The sequence below is a fragment of the Stigmatopora argus genome, chromosome 4, assembly GCF_051989625.1.
Source record: "Stigmatopora argus isolate UIUO_Sarg chromosome 4, RoL_Sarg_1.0, whole genome shotgun sequence".
Taxonomy (NCBI): domain Eukaryota; kingdom Metazoa; phylum Chordata; class Actinopteri; order Syngnathiformes; family Syngnathidae; genus Stigmatopora; species Stigmatopora argus.
Window position 1 is genome coordinate 1,171,887 of NC_135390.1, and position 23,177 is coordinate 1,195,063.

Consider the following 23,177-nt stretch of genomic DNA (forward strand, 5'->3'; position numbering starts at 1 on the left):
TGATTGACAGTGGAGCCTAGCATGTTAAACGTTGAACTCTTTATATCAGTGTAACTTTGACCTCAATAAAGCATTATCAAATTCAGTTTTGCTCATGCTGTCTTTAAAAAAACACGCCTGTGCCTTGCCTAACATACGCTAGTGGCTAGCATAACATACGCTAGCGGATAGCATGACATACGCTAGCGGCTAGCATAACATACGCTAGCGGCTAGCATAACATACGCTAGCGGCTAGCATAACATACGCTAGCGGATAGCATAACATACGCTAGCCTAGTGTCATGCTAGCGCCCTATCGAACAAGGTGTCAAATGTATTGACAAAAAACAAAATATACCCGCAAATTATAGATGTGAGAATACGGTAATTTTAAACAAAGAACACAGTTTCTTTAACCATACTCAAAAAACTAAAAACAAAAACATGAAGACTTGCTTTTTCAGAATTAACCAATAATCCGTCATTGTATCTCCTGCAATTTCTTCCTCTAAGTCTCCATCTCATTGTTCAGTGACTGCCTCTTTTTTTTAAATCACAGAGAGGCCATGCCAAGGAGTAGTCGCTTTAAATGTTATCTTCTGCTTCGAAAACGCAGCGTTTGTAGATGAGTTACGTTTTTGTTGCAATATCAGTAAACCACATGCCACTTTCCAATTTTTTTATCATCTTCTCTTTTTCTTCCGTGGATACCAAGGCCGAAGTCTTAATTCCATTCACACTAGTAATTTTAAATAAAGAACAAAGTTGCTTTAACCGCACTCTAAAAGCTAAAAAAAACACAGTTGTTTTTGGGAGACAGAGGGAGGCTAGCGAAGTGCAGGGAGATTGACAAGTAGGACACAACATTGCCACAACAATTTCAAAATGAGATTACGGATACATAAAATGTATTGACGTTTTGGGTAATTTCGTAATTTAAATCTTTTTTTTGTGTATTCCAGCAGTAATTTGCATATCACGTAACCTGAATATTTTGTATATAGAAGCATTCGTAATTACAAGTACCACTTTATACATATGTTTGAAAGAAAATTCTAAAGTAGTTTCAATCGTCAGAAAATACCCAAGAGATATTAAAATGTTTTGACAAGAGAATGGTTTGGTTTTAATAAACATACAAATTCTTGATATTACATTTAGTTAATTATGGAACATAGCCTGAGGGAAAAATGGTTTTGTAATTATTAGATCCATTCCTTAATTGTTATTAGAATAAGCTTAGAGTACTTGTCTTTTTTGATTGTATTTAAATATGATTAATTGATTTATCAATTAGATTTTATGTAATATACATTTTTGGTAATACATGGTAATACATTAATTAATAGTGGACCGTATCGAAAAGTGTTCTGAAAATCCAGCTTTATTAATTCATTTTTTAAATTATGATCATATGTGTTTTATGATCGGGAGTCTTCGTGAATGAGACATCCTAGCTGTGCATCCCCAAAAATTTTATTTTCCCAGGATTTTTTAGTTTATTTTCTCTTCCCCATTGAGGTTAGTTTAGTTCAGAAGATTTCATCTTTTCAATAGGTTTATTGTTCCCAATCAGTGAAATACCAGATCAAATGATCCTCATGTTTTATTTTGTTTTTCTGCTTTAAACCATGATGGCTCTTGTCGCTATTTTGCCTCATGCAAAACATATTTATTTTATTTCTTAATTTTATTCTGTATTTTAACTTTTTCAACTTGATTTAGCATATTTTTTAAATCAGAAACACAATTAAAAGATATATTTTTTAACATTTTGGCTTCAAGTGGTTAACTTTTCTTACTGATATTTGTTTTATATTTTAATGTCAACTCTGCTTCTGTTTTGGACTTTTGTGATTTAGGCCTGTGTCAATATTCTTGACTTTAACGGAGTTTTACCACCTGATGTACTCTTTCTCTGTATTCTTTGCAAGACGATGCCTGTTGCTATGGCGTTGCTAAGAGATGTTCAGAACCTCTGTCCCAAGGACGTCCTCAACTTTCTTCTTGACCTTATCAAGTACAATGACAACAGGAAGAACAAGGTAAAGATAAAGGAACACCATTATTTACCATGTTTAACTTAAATTTATCCTAGGTACGTACAGACAGTTACAGCACTTTGTCAGGCATGAATTGTGCAAGTCCTCCTACATAAATATAGAGGTAGATTTGTCTCCCCTTTTGGTACTCATCTGCTCTGATATGGTTTTCCTAGCGCAGAAGTATCTATTTTTAGGAAGCTTTCTTGAAAACATGATGAGATTGTCTGATAGGCCTGTGATCATATTGAACATCTTTTGGATCGTCTCAAAGATCAGATTTATGCATGTTTCAGAAAAAGTAGTTAGTGTAGTGGGACCTTTGCTTAGTTGTGTAAAGTTGAAGTAAACAGTGATTTAAACTGTCTCCGATTTGATTTGTCGAGCCAGTTGATATTTAAATCTCCAAACAAGCCAACTTCATTTCTTGTCACATTCCCTATGTAGAGACTAAAGCTTTGCATAGAAAGCATTAGAGCAGTGGTTCTTAACCTAGGTTCGATCGAACCCTAGGGCTTTGGTGAGTCGGTCTCGGGGGTTCGGTGAAGCCTCTGCCGCGGAGGTGAAGACAGATCTACGCATGATGTCTATACACGATAACATGCCCCGCTTGACCATCACTGGCTGCAGATGATCACATGACATTGCTTGGCCAATCAGTGCTGCGAGGAATTTATCTTGAATCTGAAAAAAAATCACATTTTATTTTACGCAAAAGTAGGGTTCGGTGAATGCGCATAGGAAACTGGTGGGGTTCGGTAGCTCCAACAATGTTAAGAACCACTGCATTAGTGGCCGATGGAGGTCTATACTTGCAAATCAGTTATTGAAATTTGTGGAGATAGAGATATTTTAAGACTGATACATTCAAGGTTATGTATGTTAACCCATTCCATCTGTTTAAATTTAATAGAACATTACCCGCCACCACAATTTCCTACACGGTCCCTTCTAAAGATATTTTAGCCTGGTACCAGCAGTCCTGCCATCGGTGAATTTACATTTACCCAGTCCTTGGATAAGCATAAACAAATCAAAGTTTCAGTTATATAATAGATGATGAATTTGGTCACACTTTGGCAAGATGCTTCTAATATTTAAATGACCACCAAGGAGTCCTTTTGGCTTATATTGTGGTGCCCAGAGCACTATGGCTTGATTAAGGGTGCTGTATAGATGACCAGATCTTTGTTTCTTAAATACAATGTTTCTTAGAAATAAATCATTTTGTGACTCACCAACCAATGGCTCAATTTGAAGAGTTGAAAGCCCGTATTTTATAAACTGACACCGAATGACATCCCTCAGATAGAATATCACTCACCAAAACCACTGAACACCAATGGACCTATTCTTAATCTGCACATAGTTTCGCAGTCACAGGTTGAGAAAGCTGTGTCTGGTCTAAAACTCCAAAGCAAAAATAAGCAAAATAAGCATCCTTCCAGCCATCTCTAAAGTCTTGGAAAAGATAGTAGTGGAGAAAATTGTGGATCACATTAACAGCAGTCCTTACACTCTGAACAGGTTGGAAGTTGGCTTTATATAACATCATTCTACTGAAACCGCGGTTTGCTTGTTTCTAGAAAACAACATCAAAACTCGATGAAGGCAGCGTCATTGGTGTGGTTTTCATTAATCTCAAAAAGGCATCCGACACCATCAATCACCAGATACAGTGGTACCTCGTCATACGACCGCTCGTCATACAAAATTCTCGTCTTACGGCGGAAATTTCGAAATAATTCGCCCGTCTTGCGATCAAAATTTCGTGATGCGACCAAGCCAGGTCTTTTTTGCATATCTTTCGTGTATAACAATATTTACGAGCACGGAACGATTAATTCAGACGAGTTTCTCCTAAAACCAGGAAACGCACAACACGCATGCGCGGGCAAAAATAGGGCTTTCTGGGTAATGAAGTATACTCGTGCACACAACACCCATAGGCAATGGCAACCTTTCTCAGAATAAAACTTCATTACCCACAATCAATACGTGGGTAAGCTCAACTATTGTATTTCCTGTTATTCTTTCTAAGGAAAGAAGCTCCCGCGATCGTTCTTTAAAGACTATTTCTCGTTGGCAAGTGGTCGTGCGTTATCCTATTGTGAGGACATTTGTGTGCATCATTTTGGGAATATTTTGAAGGCAATACAACAGCAAACAGTCCATCGATAGCGAACGTGAGGGTGGAGGCGTGGCAAACCGCCCACCCGGAAAACGAAGGTAACAAAAGATTACAACAAAATTAGAATTCAGTTTTGTGTAAAGTTACATTAAACATATGTTTGAGTGTCTGTATATATTAATCCAAGTTAATTTAAATGTGTTTGTTCCGTTTACGAGTGCGTTGTCGTGGAAAAAAAAAAAGAAGTCTTGTGGTACCGCAGAGCTAGGTCCACTGCTCTTCGGCCTTTCGTAAACGATCTGCCAGGCTGTTGGCCTTTAATTGCCACCTGCCAAATGTATACCGATGATCCCAACTGCATTTAAACATATCTAAGACTGGTGACAACAGACAGTGACCCCAACGTTTTTGTCCAAGGTAAAATAATCAATGTAGTCCAATAATTTAAATGCCAAGGAATCACCCATGACTCACAACTTGTCTTTAAAGGACAGTTAAAACACACTCTGAATAGAATTAAATTAAATGCTTCCAATTTTAGGTTAATTAGAAACAATAACTCCTGAGTCAGCAAAACTATTTTGACACGATCATATCAGACATAACTTACTGCCTAACAAGTTGGTCATCCCCCTGCAAGACAACACTAAAACCAATTGAAACTGTTTATAAGCAAGCTCTGAAAGTATTGGACAGAAAACTAAAAATGTACCATCACTGTCAGATTTTAAAAACAAACACCTGAACTGGGACAATACTGTTAAATATGCTGATGCCATCTTTGATTCATTCATTCATTTACTGAACCGCTTTATCCTGGGGCCAATCCCAGCTGACTTTTCTGGCACGAGGCGGGGGACACCCTGAATTGATGGCCAGCCGAACGCAGGGCACGAGAGACAGACAACCACTCACACTCACACTCATACCTAGGGGCAATTCAGGGTACCCAATAAAATGCAAACTCCACACAGGTGGACCGACCAGGATTTGAACCCAGGACCCTAGAACTGTGAGGCCAACGCGCTAACCACTCAGCCGCACTCTGATGCCACCTTAGTTTACAAAATATTCCACCACAAAGCTCCTCCTGCAGTGCAAGAATTGGTAAAAAAGAAATGATTCCAACAGATCAACTAGGGCTGGCTCTAGAGGTGTCGCTATCTCTAGTAAACCATACAACATGTTCGGCCTGGTGCTCGTTGATATCTTTACGCGAGGGAAATGCGGCGAGAAAGACAGAGCGATGCTGTTCTTATAAGCAGCCTCTCGCCAAGTATAAGCAGCCTCTCGCATACTCGGCCACCCGGACAGCCACATCCGGAACTATCTGGTATGGCTCCAAGAGGCTTCCTGCTGCTTAGGTCCTCATCTGTTTTGACTATTGTGGACATGTTTTGTTAAACAGTTACTAGGCTCATGCATGAACATAGATAAACACGCTCGGACGTCTCACTTGTGTTTTCACCCCGTTAGAGTTGAGACGTCCATGTAATCAGAGGCACCGAATGTAATAAAGCAACAGAAAAGACGTGTAAGGTCAGAATGGAGCTGAAAAGCTGTCTCAGCGGTCGTTCTCCTTGCAAATTAAAATTATTTTCCTCTGTGCGTGAATTTGGAATGTCTAATGGCGAACCTGATAGTATCTGAACTTACAAAATAAATTGTTCTAGATCTTGTTTCATAACTTGGATTTTTCGTAAATAGAGTAGTATGTTGATGTAGTACAATAATTTAAATACCCAGGAATTACTCTTAGAAAATAGAAATATAATTAAATTCAATTTGTCCAACTTTAGGTTCATTAGAAACAATCTAACTCATTAGTTAGCAAAACTGCATTTGACACAATGATCATATTACCCATGACTGACTGCCTATTAAGTTGGTCATGGGCCTGCAAGAAAACACTAAAACCAAGGCATTCTTCATCACCAAATTGCCCCTGGGTGGTTGGGAGAAGTTGCTCTGAGGACGTTCTGGTACCATTATTTGTTCATCGCTGTGTTTTTAGACAAGATTGTGAGAGAGCCCACTCCCTTGACCGAAAAGCAACCCCACACATAAATGGCCTCAGAAGGCTTCACTGTTGGCATGAGACAAGACCGATGCTAGTGCTCACCTCGTCTTCTACAAACAACTCTTCTTCCAATCGGAAAGGGGCATTCATCCGAGAAAATGACTTTACCACAGTCCTCAGCAGTTCAGTCCTTGTAACTACTGCAGAATATCAGTCTGTCCATGATGTTTTTCCCTGGAGAGAGGTGGCTACTTTGCTGCCCTCCTTGACACCAGGCCTTCCTCCAAAAGTCTTGACCTTCTGAGCGTGCAGATGCACTCACACCTGCCTGCTGCCATTTCTGAGCAAGCTCTGTACTGGTGGTGGCCTGATCCCGTAGCTGAAACAACTTCAGGAGACTCCCGCTTGCTGGACTTTCTTAGGAGCCCTGGTGCCTGTTTGGCATCAATTGAACCTCTCTCCCAACCATCCAAGGGCAATTTGGTGATGAAGAATGCCTTTTCCAGCATGGTGGAGAACTGACAAAAAAAGGTCATGACAAAATGGCTTAGGGAACAAAACATTAAGATTTGGGTCCTTGGCCAGGAAACCCTCCAAATCTTAACCATTGGGAACTTGTGGTCAATCCTCAAGAAGCAGGCAGACAGTCAGAAACCCACAAATTCTGACAACCTCCAAGCATTGATTATGCAAGAATAGATGGCCATCAGTCAGGATTTGGTTCAGAAGTTGATCGACAGCATCTCAAGGAGAATTGCAGAGGTCTTAAAAAGGAAGGGTCAACACTGCAAATATTGACCTATTGCATGTAATTGTCAATAGTTATATCCTTGGGATATGAGCTTAATGCGTGCCGGGACTGAGCTCGTATGTTGATTTACTCGTATCTCAAATCAACGGTTCCCATAGAAATGAACTAAATACAAATTAATTTGTTCCCCCCTCTGAAAAAACACCAAAAAAACAGGAAATGACAATGGAAAAATCATTTTTATTGGTTGTAATTCACCATCTACTGACAGAGTAATAAATAACTAGTGGTTGTGATGTTTAACAAAAAAATTAGACATTCTTCAATACAACGGGGAGTTCGCGGATGGGAGAGAGAGGGAGAGGACAGAGAGAGACATGACGGATGTGCTCGTAATGTAACATAAACTTTAAATGTAACTTATATGAACTTTGATTCCTATACACACTTAAAAAGTTTTAATTTTTCGTTACACTAAATTTAAACCTTCTTGTGCAACAATCAAGGCAAAGAGGTTAATGTATTCACCGCGGCGTTCAAGGCGAACTTCCTGCTTCTCCATACGTATTGGCAAGCCAGCTCAGTCACGCGTACACTACTCATGTTTTTCACTTATTGCATGCTTTTATATGTTAAATATTATCATAGGCGCCGTTCAAGCGGCAGCCAGTTGCAGTAGCTCCCTAAACCCTCACTCGTATTCAGTGTTTTCACAGCTTTTTTATCCTTTATTTGTACGTTTTATTGTCTCTTAAGATTTTGTTACTTTACTTTATTTTTTATACTACATACTTTAATGTTTTACAACTTTACTTTCAAGACTCTACTTCAAGACTCAAGTCGTGCGAGAAGCAGTCTTTGATCTATTAGTTTAGTTTATCTTTGCAAATTCTGGACATTACATTTTTGACCCATTCAGCCATGCCTCTGCTGTTTTACACAAAGGATCAGCTGTTAGCGCTACGCAACACCTGTCATGCCCCTGGACCTCCCCGCCGAGTTAAAGAGGAAGAGAAGAGAATGCAGAGCTGGACGAAAATGTCAGGAGAGAAATAGACGCTTCAGACCCAGCATCCCATCTATTATTATGGGGAACGTAAGTTCTCTCCCCAATAAGATGGAAGAGCTAACGGCGCTTACCAAACTACAACAACAAGATCGGAAAATCTGTATTATGTGCTTCACGGAGACCTGGCTGAATGAACTAACACCAGACTCTCTCGTCTCCTTGGATGGTTTTCAGCTGGTGAGGGCAGACAGAAATGCTGAGGAGAGCGGTAGGAAGAAAGGTGGGGGACTAGCTAGTTTTACATCCCCCCGGGAGTTCTCGCACGTTATCGTAATAACTGCGTATATACCTCCTTCCGTCGATGCGGCAGTCGCTCGCGAGCTGCTTCACGATACTGTGTCGCGGCTGCAGACGTCACACCCCCAGTCTCTTCTTATCTCCGGTGATTTTAACCATGCTTCCTTGGCTTCTGCTCTCCCCACCTTCACTCAGTATGTGAAGTGCCACACCAGGGAACAAAAAACTCTGGACCTGGTGTATGCCAACACAAAGGAGGCATACAGCTCAGTCCCCCTGCTCCCACTGGGCCGCTCAGACCACAACCTGATCCATCTGATCCCCACCTACATCCCTATGGTGAGGAAAATAAAACCTACCACGAGGATCGTACAAAGATGGACCGAGGAGACCAGCATGGTACTGAGGGACGTTTTTGAGACCACTGACTGGGAGGTGCTTTGCAATTCACATGGGAGAGACATTGACAGCTTGACCCACTGCTTCACAGATTATATTAACTTCTGTGTTGAGAACACTGTACCCTCCAAGAAGGTACGTTGTTTCTACAATAATAAGCTGTGGGTCCCCAGGGATCTAAGGGCCCTCCTGAACATGAAGAAGAGGGCTTTTAGGTTTGGGGAGAAAGAGAGTCTGAAAATGGTCCAGAAGGAGCTGAAGAGAGAAATAAGGAAGGGAAAGACCATCTACAGGAGGAAGCTAGAAAACCAACTCCAGAGAGGCAACACCAAAGAGGTCTGGAGGAGCTTGAGGACCATTTCGGGCCATGGAGGCAACAGTGACAGAGACCCGGAGTCTGGAGACAGGGAGTGGGCCAATGAACTGAATCAGTTCTTTAACCGATTCAGTTCTGCCCCCCACTCCCCTGACCCCCCAGACCAGATGCAACTCTCTCCCCTCTTTCTCCTCCTCCTCTTCCTCCCCCTCTTCCACCGGTCTCTGCATTACTGTTCATCAGGTGATAAAACGGCTAAAGAAGATCGAGGCAAGGAAGGCTACCGGTCCAGACGGCCACAGCTCCAGACTACTGAGAGACTGCGGATCAGCTTGTCAAAGTGACTCTGCATATTTTGAACCTCAGCCTCAGTCTGCAGAAGGTCTTCTGTGTGGTTCCAGTTACAAAGACTGCAAACCCCAGGGAGCCAAACCACTTCAGGCCAGTAGCATTAACCTCACCTAATCAAGACTTTGGAGAGAATCATTCTCAATCACCTCAGCCCCCTGATGAATGCAGAGCTGGGCCCTCTGCAGTTCGCCTATCGTCCAGGCATTGGTGTGGAAGATGCTACCACCTACCTGATGCACAGGTCTCTTTCACACCTGGAGAACACTGGAAGCACGGTGAGAATGATGTTTTTTTATTTCTCCAGTGCGTTCAACACCATTCAGCTGGTCCTACTAAGAGGGAAACTGGAAGAGGCTGGAGTAAGGAACCACCTAGCCGCATGGATCATAAACTTCCTCACTGACAGACCACACTATGTGAGACTTCAGGACTTTACGTCTGATGTGGTAGCTTGCAGCATGGGGGCCCCGCAAGGCACGGTGCTCTCCCCACTCCTCTTCTCCCTCTACACATCAGACTTCAAACATAATACATACACCTAACACCTCCAGAAGTTCTCTGACGACACCGCTATTGTTGGACGAGAGATGGACGGGAACGACCTAGAGTACAGGGGAGTCATCACAGCCTTTGTTGACTGGTGTAGGCAAAACCACCTCTACATCAACACCAGTAAGACAAAGGAAATGGTCATCGATTTTCGGAGGAATCCTCAACAGACCACTCCGGTGATTATCCAGGGTACAGACATTGAAATCGTGGAGAATTTTAAGTACCTGGGTGTTCACCTCAACAACAAACTAGACAGGTTCACAAAAATAGATGCCCTGTATAAAAGGGGCCAGAGCCGCCTCTACCTACTGAGGACACTACGGTCCTTTGGAGTACGCAGGACACTGCTGAGGACCTTTCACAATACTGTGGTTGCATCTACAGTGTTTTATGCAGTGGTCTGTTGGGGATGCGGGAGGCCGGAGAGGGACAGGAACAGGCTGAATAAGCTGGTAAGGAGGGCCAGCTCTGTTCTGGGCTGTCCTTTCGACTCTGTGGAGGAAGTGGGAGAGCGGAGGATGTCGGGGCACTCAAATGCTTCAATGACAAATTACAAGTCCGTAACTTACACTTATTAGGTCTTTTGCCGATTAAACGTAGCTTATGGAGAAGCACCATCAATTTCGTCACACGCAGTTTCTGCGTGTGATGACAAGTAGGCTTTTGTGTTGTGATAATGACGACAGGGCCTATGTCCGATTATTATTATTATTATAATTGTATGTCATACCATAATCATACCAACATCTGCCACCTAAAAATGCTCAAGGAACAGACTTTGTGAAAATGTAGTATTTGTGACATTATCAAAACGTTTGGCCACAATTGTATATGTTCATTAACATGAATATGTATATGTACTGTCCCTTTATTAAATAAATCAAACTCTAAACTCAAACTTCACTAAAAGTCAAAAAGGTTTTTAAATACAAAAACATATATGATATTAACACTGCATTTGTAATTGAAAATGTTTTTTTTCATTGAAGTAATCTCTTTAGTTTTTGGGCCTTATTATGTGCAGAACATATGTTTGTAATTCATTCAATCCCCAAAAAGTTTCTTAAATACAAAAAAATTAAAATGAAATGGCAAAAGCTAAATTCTTTCTGCGAGAGGGTTTCGGCGCACGAGGAACATGGTGGCCACCGTTTCTTTTCTTGTACAAATATTTTTTTGTACAAATACATGACACTGTCAAGATGATTGCAAAGTTCAATTGCTCTGACCATGTTGTCATCAATCTCCTGGAGCTGTTGTTGCAAACTGCGTGCCCGAGGCCCTGACTTCCGCCATTTTTTTATCCCCTGTCTTCTGCTTGTGAGTTTCAGTGTGAATTTTGGCGTTTTCTTAAGAACTTTCTATATACTTCATATAAAACAAAACACAATATACTGAAGCTGCGAATGTTGAAGCAGCAAAGTTGTGAAGGATGACAGTACAGAGGAAAGGTCTGACGTGAATCATAACAGCATGTGGGTGTGAAAGCTTGGAAGATGTACTCAAGCCATGGATCGAACACGAAAGAGCAGTCAGGTGAAGCAGTGTTACGAATGGCTTGGCAGCGATAGGTGTCGGATGGCAAATATATTTACATCCAAAGGATGACAGGCAGCGACGCATGAGTTACGTGGCTAAAGTGTCTGCGAGCACTAGTTGCACTGTAGCAACACACACGCAACATAGCTTCATGCACCACTATTTACAATTGTAGCAGTTCCATACCCATCAGCCCTTGCGCCAACAAATGTACTAGTAGGAGCATCATGCCACCACGCTACCAAACACTTTCTTTATCCGGTATTGATAGTATATAGAATTGTTGGGGCTCGGGACCCTGAAGTGCGAAAGGCTCTATTGTAATTTTTGATGTTGTTGTGAACTACTGTTTCACACAAACGTATACATTGATATATCATTTTGCTTAGCAACTGGCGGTGTTATCGTCAGTTGTCCTAAACTTCATGAAAGTGGATTTATCAAGGTTCTCCCGGTTGTGACCATCTTTTATGAATGGAAATATTTGTCTTTGAGTTAGCATTATTCGATCTACTATTACCCCCTAAAATTCTTAAGAATGATAAGTATATATCAATTTTGTATGAAATATGTACGTAAATGTAAATATGCAAAAAAAGTATTACGACATTAAAATGAAATAACAAATGCATAGATATTCTACAATAGAGTGGAATTGTGAATCGCAGGTGAGTAAACATACGTATACACAAGCATAAAAACACTACATAACTTAAAATTTTATTATGCACACTCCAAAAAAAATTCAAAAACAACTCCGTGACGAACGAGGGTCAAAGGCAAACAAATCAGAACTTACCAGAAATGAAAACGTCCCCGGAAATGGGTTTTGTGGTCAGACAGTCACGCTCATACTCCACCGGTGGCTGCTACACTGACCGGGATGGCTCAGGCTGTCATCATTCTCCCCTGTCGCTCCCGATACCCACTATGCCGCAGCGCTAATCGAGATTCCAGCATCATGGGGACTCCTTCTAGCTAATGGGAGGACAGCGAGGTGTTGGAAATGGACATTGGTAAAGCAACTCTACTGTCACGTTCGCTATTATGCATTCCAAGTTCATGCACAAATTAAGAGGAAAAGACATTCGTCTGGGACAACCGTTGAAACAGCTTCCCAACTCCGTTCTGACCTTATACAGTGGGGCAAATAAGTATTTAGTCGTGACCGGACGTTTCGTCGAAAGACGTATTGGTCCTCGGACGTTTGGTCGACCGGACGTTTGGTAGAACGGACGTTTGGTCGTCGGGTTTGCTCGCTGTCAAATTATGACAGAGAGTTTACTGTTGAAACCAGCTCTCAAAATTATAATCATGAGCGAGAGAGGGAGTGAGTTTAATATCTAAATAGCTAGTATCACTAACTTGCAATGCAGAAATGTTGAAATATCAAAATTATCGATACGAGCACTCATTTAACACATTGGCTGCTGCCTATCAATAAGAGCACTCATTTAACACATCGGCTGCTGCCATTGACTGCCATTGACGGCTATTTCCAAATTAGAGTGGAAAATAAGGATTTCGTCACCTACAAACAAACAAGATTTCTGGCTGTCAAAGAGGTCTAACTTCTAACAAGGTCTAACGAGGTCTCCACTCGTTACCTGTATTAATAGCATCTGTTTTAACTCATCGGTATAAAAGACACCTGTCCACAACCACAGTCTCCCACACTCCAAATTCCACTATGGCCAAGACCAAAGAGCTGTCGAAGGACACCAGAGACAAAATTGTAGACCTGCACCCGGCTGGGAAGACTGCAATTGGTAAAACGGTTGGTGTAAAGAAATCAACTGTGGGAGCAATTATTAGAAAATGGAAGACACACAACACCACTGACCATCTCCCTTGATTTGGGGCTCCATGCAAGATCTCACGTCAAAATGATAACAAGAATGGTGAGCAAAAATTCCAGAACCACACGAGGAGAACTAGTGAATGACCTACAGAGAGCTGGGACCACAGTTACAAAGGCTACTATCAGTAACACAATGCGCCGCCAGGGACTCAAATCCTGCACTGCCAGACGTGTCCCACTGCTGAAGCCAGTACACATCCAGGCCCGTCTGCGGTTCGCTAGAGAGCATTTGGATGATCCAGAAGAGGACTGGGAGAATGTGTTATGGTCAGATGAAACCAAAATATAACTTTTTGGTAGAAACACAGGTTCTCGTGTTTGGAGGAGGAAAAAATACTGAATTGCATCCGAAGAACACCATACCCACTGTGAAACATGGGGGTGGAAACATTATGCTTTGGGGGTGTTTTTCTGCAAAGGGTCCTGGACGACTGATCTGTGTAAAGGAAAGAATGAATTGGGCCATGTATCGAGAGATTTTCAGTGAAAATCTTCCATCAGCAAGGACATTGAAGATGAGACGTGGCTGGGTCTTTCAGCATGACAATGATCCCAAACACAAAGGCAGGGCAACAAAGGAGTGGCTTCGTAAGAAGCATTTCAAGGTCCAGATCTCAAACCCATAGAAAATCTGTGGAAGGAGTTGAAAGTCTGTGTTGCCCAACGACAGCCCCAACACATCACTGCTCGAGAAGAGATCTACATGGAGGAATGAGCCAAAATACCAGCAACAATATGAGAAAAGCTTATGAAGAGTTACAGAAAATGTTTGGCCTCCGTTATTGCCAACAAAGGGTACATTTGGTATTGACCAAATACTGTATTTTTCGTGTGTGGTCGATTGGTCGCCGGTCTTTTGGTCGCGGTCTTTTGGTCGCCTGGACCGCGACAATGGGCGACCAAAAGACCGGCGACAAAACAAGGTAAAACAACACGGTCTACGCATCAATAAAAGCCAACAATGGCCATGAGCAGTTTCACTGAGCCGACGTGTGAGTGTATAAGAGTTTGTATGTACATGCGTTGTCCCTTTAAGAAGCTACGTCAGTCAGGGTCTTAACAAGTTCTCCAACAAAAAACATTAAAACTCCGGGAAATTTGGAGCTTTTCTTTAGCCTAGTAATTACTAGGGCATTAAGTATGACTAAATAGTAATTCACAGTTTGTATTTAGGGAATTTGAGCAACGATTTAAATGGTAATTATCAATAACCTTCCGGGCGACTAAAAGACCGGCGACCAAAAGACCGGCGACCAAAAGACCGGCGACCAATCGACCGTGTGTCGTATTTTCACACCTGTGATAGGGCGCAGTCTCATTTGCGGGTATATTTTCAGCTTTTTGTCAATACATTGGACGTCTCGTGCGATAAGGCGCTAGCACGACATAGGTTAGCATATATTATGCTAGCCACTAGCGTACCTATGTTATGCTAGCCGCTAGCATATGTTATGCTATCTGCTAGCGTATATTATGCTATCCGCTAGCGTATGTTATGCTAACTGCTAGTGTATTTTAGGCTCGGCACTAGCGTGTTTTTTTTTTAAGACAGCACGAGCAAAACTAAGTTTTATAATGCTTTATTGAGGTCAAAGGTACACTGATATAAATAGTTCGACATTTAACACGCTAGGCTCCACTGTCAGTCAGAGTTGTGTATTCCGGGAACTTGATTCCAGCTTTGTCGAAAGCTCAAACAGTGCTGGCCGACACTTGAGCCCAGTCATCCACAATCCATTGTAACTCGCGACATGCATCACTCCCAAGCCTTTGATTCTCCTCGCTGTTATACCAGCATCGACAGTTCATTCCAAATCATCACGTAACTCGTGCGACGCTGCCTGTCCGAACTACGATGTTGGCCATCCGTTAGCAATCCGTTAGCAAAGCTGTTAAATTGTGTTCGATCCATGGCTTCAGTCCGTGTTCGGTTCATGGAGAATTTGAAGTACCTGGGTGTTCTCCTCAACAACAAACTAGACTGGTCCACAAACATAGATGCCCTGTACAAAAGGGGCCAGAGCCGCCTCTACCTACTGAGAAGTCTACGGTCCTTTGGAGTGTGCAGGACACTGCTGAGGACTTTCTACGACACTGTGGTGGCATCTACAGTGTTTTATGCAGTGCTCTGTTGTGGATGCGGGAGCACGGAGAGGGACAGGAACAGGCCGAATAAGCTGGTCAGGAGGGCCAGCTCTGTCCAGGGCTGTCCTTTGGACTCTGTGGAGGAAATGGGAGAGCGGAGGATGCTGACCAGGATGATGTCCATCATGGACAGCACCTCCCACCCCCTGCATGAGTCTGTGGAGTCTCTCCGAAGCTCTTTCAGCAATAGACTGCTGCACCCTCATTGCAGGAAGGAGCGCTTCCGCAGATCCTTCCTCCCCTCAGCTGTCAGGCTCTTTAACAAAAAATGGCTGTGTTAAGACCTACCGTATGCATGCATGTACATCTATATGTATGTATGTGTGCTTATATATGTATATATATTTGTTAACCCACTTATTACCTATCTATTTATGTCTAAAATGCCTTTCCTATTTCTGCATCCTCACCCCCTTGCTACTGTGACAACGAAATTTCCCAAATACGGGATGAATAAGTTATCCAATCCAATCCATTCAGTAATTCCCATGGTGTTCCAGGTGGCTCAGTGCTGTGTGTAGAGCAATGGCGATAGCATCCTCAGTGGACCTGTTTGCCCTAAAAGCAAACTGGTGAGGGTCAACAGTCTCACTTCCTGTTCCCGGAACAGTTGGTTGATTTGTTTCATGCTGGGAAGCACAATCTCCCGCTGCTAACCGAAATTTGATGCATTTCTCTCAAGATTTTCCCCATGTTGAGAGCCAATTTAGCTTCGTCGTTTAATTCCCATTGCAAAGTGAATAATGACAATTTGTATGGTCTACCAAACACATTTGTTGGAAAATTTCAACCCCTTTGAAGAAACATGTTCAATAAATAGACAATATTTTTCCCCCCTCACCGTCTGTCCGGTTCACCAGTAGACATTCCTAAATCCACGCACAAATAGAGGAAGAGACAGTCTTCTGGAATTTTCATTCGCAAGGAGAACGACCGCTGAGAGATCTTCCCAACTTTGTTCTGACATGTCTTTTCTCTTGTTTTATTAAATTCAAGGACCCTAGTGACATGCACATCTGAGGTCTAAGCGGAGGATTGAAAATGCAAGTGAGAGTCAATAGTCAAAGGTCAAAACAGATGAAGCTCTGGAAGTCTTATGGAGTCTGGTGGACGCAGGTGCAGTTCCCAGACCAGATTCCCAGCACTTCAAGGAATTCTGGATTCTCTTTGTTTAGACTTCCAGGAGTAAAGTTTTTTTTAGCAAAGGGAAACCTTGGGAACCGTCCGTAGGAAAGGCAGAGGATACATTTCCAGTTCTCAGTAGTCAAGTCCGTTCTGGCTCCTCTTTATTTAGCTAAGGTTATTAGGAGCAAAACATTTACTTCGCTGCAAGCAAATATATTCTATGAAACTAATAATGTTGAGCAAAGTAAATTTAATAGTAAAGCAAAGCATATTCTTCATTGCAAGCAAATATATACTAATATGAAATAAATCCTGGCACTGTCATTTAATTTCATAATATACATACGGAGTCTTTGAAAATGATATTTTGATTTTGTGGACTAACCACGCCTTGTATTGCCCTGGGGATAATGTTGAGCACAGATCAAACAATCCCTTCAAAAGATTTTAAGTTTAGAAAACAAATTAACCCAAAAATTGTATAGTGGCGCTGCACTCAACCCAACACCCCCCTTGTTGAGACATGAGACTTCCCTATGACTCAATATAGCAAGCAGCCAACCTAGGAGGCTTTTCCACAAATTTGTTTTCCCCTCAGCGCTCGCAAAATCCCAATTTCGCAGAGCAGCTCATTTGTTCATCCACATCTTAAGTTTCAAATTTGGACGCTGCCGTTGCATTTTTATTAAAATTTCATTAGATAAAATATTTCTGCCATAATTTGTTGCTGCCATCCCCAAAAAGGGTTCTTTGCCAATTTTAGAAATTGATTCCAAATTCACAAATCTTTTCCACCTTGACATCTGATCGATTGATTATATTTTGGTGGCCAGCCAATCAAAAACAGACAACCAACTCACACTCATAACCAGGGGTAATTTAGAGTGTTCAACCAGCCTAGCATGCATAATTTTGGCTTGTGGGAGGAAACTGGAGTGCCCGGAGAAAAGCCACGAACTCCCAGGGACACCATTCATACCCCACTCACTGGAAGATGTGAACCCACCCAGGATTCAATAGACGATCTCAGAACCGTGAGATCAATGCGCCAACCACTAGTCCATTTGGCTGCTTTGGAAGTTTAACTGCAGCCATTTGTCGCTTCAGTAAGTCAGCATGAGTGACTGACTTGCCAATGGGTGTGATTTACCCTGTTTGCCAATAATGCAATAATGGGCAGAAATGTGACACATTGAAAACACACACGCAAGCAAACATTAACCGTTGGTAAAAAAAATTAACCTCGTTTTGCATTAAGTTATACACCTCTGTTAATGCTATCAGTTTAGCTGCTTGTGCATAGGAATGAGGCGGTAATGGTTCTGCTTTTAACGTTTTAGTAGCGCTCAATAAATTACATCCTGTTTGAGTTTTGCTCATTCAATTAATCCTGTAGAACCAGCTCTTGTTGATAAATTTGATTTTTTTCCTACAAATTCTTGTAGTGGAGCAGGAGCTATGATGAAAGATTTTATAAACTAAGATGGCATCAGGATATTTAACAGTATTGTCACAGTTCTGCCGTTTGTGTTTTAATATGACTGTGATGGTATGCTTTTGGTTTTCTGTCCAATACTTTCAGAGCTTGCTTCTAAAGGGTTTCAATTAGTTTTAGTGTTGACTTGCAGGCCGATCACCAACTTGTTGGCAGTAATTCATGTGTGATATGATCATTGTGTCAAAATACAGTTTTGCTGATCAAGAAGTTAGATTATTTCTAATGAACCTAAAATTCAGCTAAGTGAGAGATTGAAAGAATTTGAAATTAGAAGAGGCTGGTCTTGTGTTTTTTGCAGCACACAAAAATAGCATCTTCTTAAAATTGGTTCCACAATATAGTTTATTTTATATATGCCGTATGAAATGCACGAGTTAATGTGTGCATGGATAGGTGTGTAGGCGGTGTTGGACGAACATCTCGCCAAACTCAGTGGGTTATATTGGGGTGATTGGTTTGGAGTCTTTGTGATCTGGCAACACTAAGGTTCAGTACGCAATTGGCTCATGATCTCCATACTTGTGCGTCAACACTGCCCATTGTGTGTGAGGTTTAAAACGTTAATTTTTATTTCTTTGAAGGATCGAGACAAAGTGGCTATCATTGCCAACAAAGGGTATATAGTCCTACCTCTACTTGCCAAATTAATTGGTTCCAGAACTTTGTCGTAACTTGAACATTTCGTAAGTAAACTTGTACTTTATATGTAAATTATCTAATTTGTTCCACGGTCCTCACACAACTACCAACTAAATCCTTTAAAATTGGTCAGTGTCCAAATTTAGTTTGAAAGATGTGAGGAAACACAAAAATTAGAGAAAATTATAAGGAAATGATTTATTAATTTCTTAAAATAAATAAAGCATATGAAATGTGCCCTGCACCCCTGAAATAGTTCCCTCCGCGGCCGTTATACTGGGAGACATAATACCCGTGTTTCTCCGCCAGATGGCGGTAAGAGCCCGTTCCACCAGGGCAGAAAGCCGTCCACTTAGTAGTGCATTTTAGGCTTTTACGTGTGCCCTGTGTGTGTTTGAGAGAGAGAAAGAAAATTTGTGCCGCGTTGCATTAGTACGGTTCTTAATCACTTAATAAGGGGAATTGCCATCATTAATAAGGGGAGCATGTAGCCGAGGTGGACAGGTATGTAAGAGAGAATCTTGAAACATGGATAGTGGTTGTTGTGAGACAGCCAATTGAGTTAAATTGAATGATTTTATTGTCATTATATGAGATAGAAAGAGAGCGATGAAATGAGAACCCAGTAGAGGGTAGTAGCTATGTTCTAAAGTGAGAATCAATGCATCCGCGACAATATTTTATTTTGAAAATATTGTCGCGGATGCATTGATTTTCACTTTAGAACATAGGTACTACCCTCTATAGCTAAGGTAGACCTATGTTAAAATTTTGGGCCTCACTTTTCGTAGGAGAACAATTGGTGCCTGACCAAATACTTATTTGGCCCCATATATATAAATCAAACATTGGATAATTGGATATTTGGACCAAATTACTTGCAGCTCACTTTTCTGTAGAAATCCACAGGTTTTCCTTACTGGTCTATAACCTGCAGAGTTCAAAGCAGGCCACAAATGTAACGATTTGTATTCCAGTACAGTGGTACCTCGAGATATGAGCTTAATTCGTTCCGGGACTGAGCTCGTATGTCGATATTCTCGTAACTCAAACGAACGTTTCCCATTGAAATGAACTAAAAACAAATTAATTTGTTCCAACCCTCTGAAAAAACACCAAAAACAGGATATTGGATTGGAAAAAAGTTTTATTTGTTCTAATTCGCCATCTATTAACAAAGTAACACATAACTAGTGGTTTAATATTACTAAAATGTGTTTAATAGTACTAAAATTATACGGATTTCGAAGGGGGGAGAGGGAGAGAGAGACGGACAGAGAAAGGGGGTGTGGGGGGGCTTTTTGCCGGGCAAAGCCCTCGTAACGTAACAAACAAATTTAAATGAACTTGGATTACGATGCAAACACACTCAAAAATAAGTATAATCGAACCTAACACTAAACTTAATTCTAATTTTGTTTGACATTTTGATACCTTTCTTCTCCCGGGTTGGCTCTTTTTGCCCCGCCTCCACACAGACTTTCACATGCAAACTAGATGTTTGCTTTTGTATTCCCTTCAAAATAATCCCAAAATGATGTACACAAATGTCCTCACAATAGGATAACGCACGACCACTTGCCAACGAGAAGTAGCATATATAACTCTCATATTAGCAATCGCCTCGCAATGACTAATGGGAAAAAAACACTGAAAAAATGCAACATTACACGAGGGAGTTGCGGGGAGAGAGACAATGCCCATGATGTTCTTATGAGCGTCTGCTGTCTGCTCTTATATCGAAATTTGTTTTGTATCTCGAGATAATTATTTGCTTGAAATTTTACTTGCATCTCAAATTGCTCGTATGTCGGGGTGCTCGTATTTCGAGGTACCACTGTATGTGATTTTATTTTTAATCCTAATGATACATGCATTTTCTGTCTCCAGTTCTCTGATAATTACTACCGCGCTGATCTGCTCGAAGCATTGACCAACTCTTTGACCCCAGCCATCAGCATCAACAATGAGATGCGCACAGTGGACAATTTAAATGCTGATGTCCGTCTAATTTTGGAAGAGATAACCAGACTCCTGAACATGGAAAAACTTTTGCCGAGCTACAGAAGCACTATCACTATCAGGTATATTGTAAGTGTATTGTTTGTCTGTGATTTGTATCTTGAAAAGCAATTAATACACTAATGAATGAATGCATGGCTTGTAAGAGAAAAAAATCGACATTATGGTAACGGAGTGCCAAAATATTAGCCACACCTCGGCTAATATTTCAAGTACTTCTTGGATGTCACTGTTTCTAACTTTCTCACTCTGTCCTTCATTGGTTAAGTCTACATTTGCGTGATTGCCGTGTGAGGGATTTACACCATAGTCAAGACTTCTCAGAAATGACAGCAGAGGACGTCCACAGACTGCTCGATAGCTACACAACCAGGGCCTATAAAAAATGAATTTTTGTGCCAAAAATAATTTGTCTCAAGTAAATAAATCAATTTTAATTTTGGATGTAAACGCAATTCTTGAACAATTATTGCAATATATTTCAATTCCTGCTATGAAATCTTTTGCACGTTTCTAAAAGAAAATCAGTGTTTAACTTGCTAAGTTTAAAACAAAACGTCTTCTTTTTGTGATGAACTGCATGTTTAGCCTTTTAGGGTTATTGAATATCCGTTAAAAAATCGAAAAATCAACTTCAGATTTTAATAGCTATGTCTACCCACTAACCATTAAGTCCAAGCGGCCATGGCTGTAGTCCCACATTACCATCCCAAGAAGCATCAAGAAGCAAATTGCATTTTTTGGATTTGCAATTGTGGATTTACAAGTTAAAATCAATTCGCTCACAAGAGAAAAAAAACTATGGGTTAGCTTCCGAAGAAACGATTTGGGAGACACATTCACGATCACAACTCAGGATAATTAGCCGCTTTGCGATCATGCAGATTATGCTTGCTGGCGTGTGTGCACTGTACACACACACATCATTTAACATTGAACGCATGGAGAAATGCTTACAATTAGAGCTGGCGATAAAACGATAATGATAATTATCGTGAAATATTTTGGGGCAAAGATGATATTAAAAACTTATTTTAAACTGTAATTACACCCCCGACCACCACAGAGAATGCGGTTGGTGTTGCGAAATGAACGCTAGTTCCAGACCAACACTCAGGAGAAGAAGAGGATGACGAGGAAATGTGTATTTAGCAATAGAGGCTAACACGGAGCATGAACGCAAAAAGACAACAACACGGCCAAAATAAGCAATTATGAGATGCAGGACAACACAGTGCCGATACACTAAGTCGGGGGTCCCTAAACTTTTTCCTGTGAGGGCCACATAACTTTAACCTTCTCTGATGGGGGGCCGGTGTCAGTTTGTAACAGAAAAAGTGTGACGATCGTAGGGGAGCTTAAAAAATGTATTGTTTTCCAGAAAGCCACACATAACCAAATAACCCTTTCCAGGTTATTTACAGAAAAAAGTCAGGAAACAAATAATAACACTATTAATGAAATAAATAGTAACTAAATAACCCTCTCTGAGTTCTTCACAGAAAAAACAGGAAATAAATAACACTATTGATGAAATAAATAATAACTAAATAACTCTCTGGGTTCTTCATAGAAAAAAAAGCCATGGAACATTAACTTTCTGTTGTGCCATGCACAATCTTCTCCCTTTGCTCTGAAGTTTATGCACGACACCACAACCTTCATTACAGAATCCCACGTCAACACTTTGCAGCACAGTGCTTGCTGGTGAATTAGGCAGTGGACTTGTAGCGGGGCGGTGAGACCCCTTTTTTTCCAACTCCCGGTTCATGCGTCCCATTAGACCGCGAGTTTTGCCCACCATGCTAGGAGCCCCGTCAGTCGTGATGCTAGCTAGCTTTGACCAGTCCAGGTCCAACTTCTCCATGGTTTGGCACACTTTGTCAAAAATATCCTCTCCCGTTGTAGTCCCTTTGAGACTTTGGAGGGCTGCCAGCTCCTCGCATATCTCAAAGTTTGCGCTAACTCCACGAATAAAAATAAGCAGTTGCGCTGTGTCTTGCACGTCCGTGCTTTCATCCAGTGCTAATGAAAAAAAGTCAAATTCTTTCGTCTTCTGCTGCAGCCAGGCATATACATTACTCCCGATTTCATCAACGCGTCTGGTCATTGTACTCGCCGACAGACTTACGGCATTAAATGCATCTTTCTTCTCGGGACACACCTCCTCCGCGACAGCATCCATACATTTCTTAACAAACTCTCCGTCAGTGAAAGGCTTACCGCTGCTTGCTATCAGTTTAGCAACCCGAAAGCTGGCCCGAACGGATGCCTGGTTCAGCTGAGCTTGACTTACAAATGTATTCTGCTGAGATAGTAGTCCATTTTTTCGCTTTGAGAGTTTGTCTGCTCGTATTTGGCCTTGCAAGCTATCGTACTTGTCTTTGTGACGGGATTCATAGTGTCGGCGAAGATTGTATTCTTTGAAAACTGCCACCGTCTCTTGACAGATGAGACAAACAGCCTTTTCTTTGCATTGAACTAAAAAATAATCGTTTG

At 41.3% G+C, this 23,177-nt stretch overlaps 1 protein-coding gene across 8 annotated transcripts in view; it reads left to right on the forward strand.

Moving 5' to 3' along the window:
- The window catches only part of taf2 (TAF2 RNA polymerase II, TATA box binding protein (TBP)-associated factor), a 204,984-nt gene that overhangs the window by 98,532 nt on the left and 83,275 nt on the right, over positions 1 to 23,177 (forward strand). For all 8 annotated transcript variants that reach the window (XM_077599563.1, XM_077599565.1, XM_077599564.1 and 5 more), the window contains 2 exons: positions 1,916 to 2,026; positions 20,547 to 20,740. In XM_077599563.1, the coding sequence (XP_077455689.1) occupies positions 1,916 to 2,026; positions 20,547 to 20,740 (305 nt within the window). The remainder of the gene's footprint in view (positions 1 to 1,915; positions 2,027 to 20,546; positions 20,741 to 23,177) is intronic.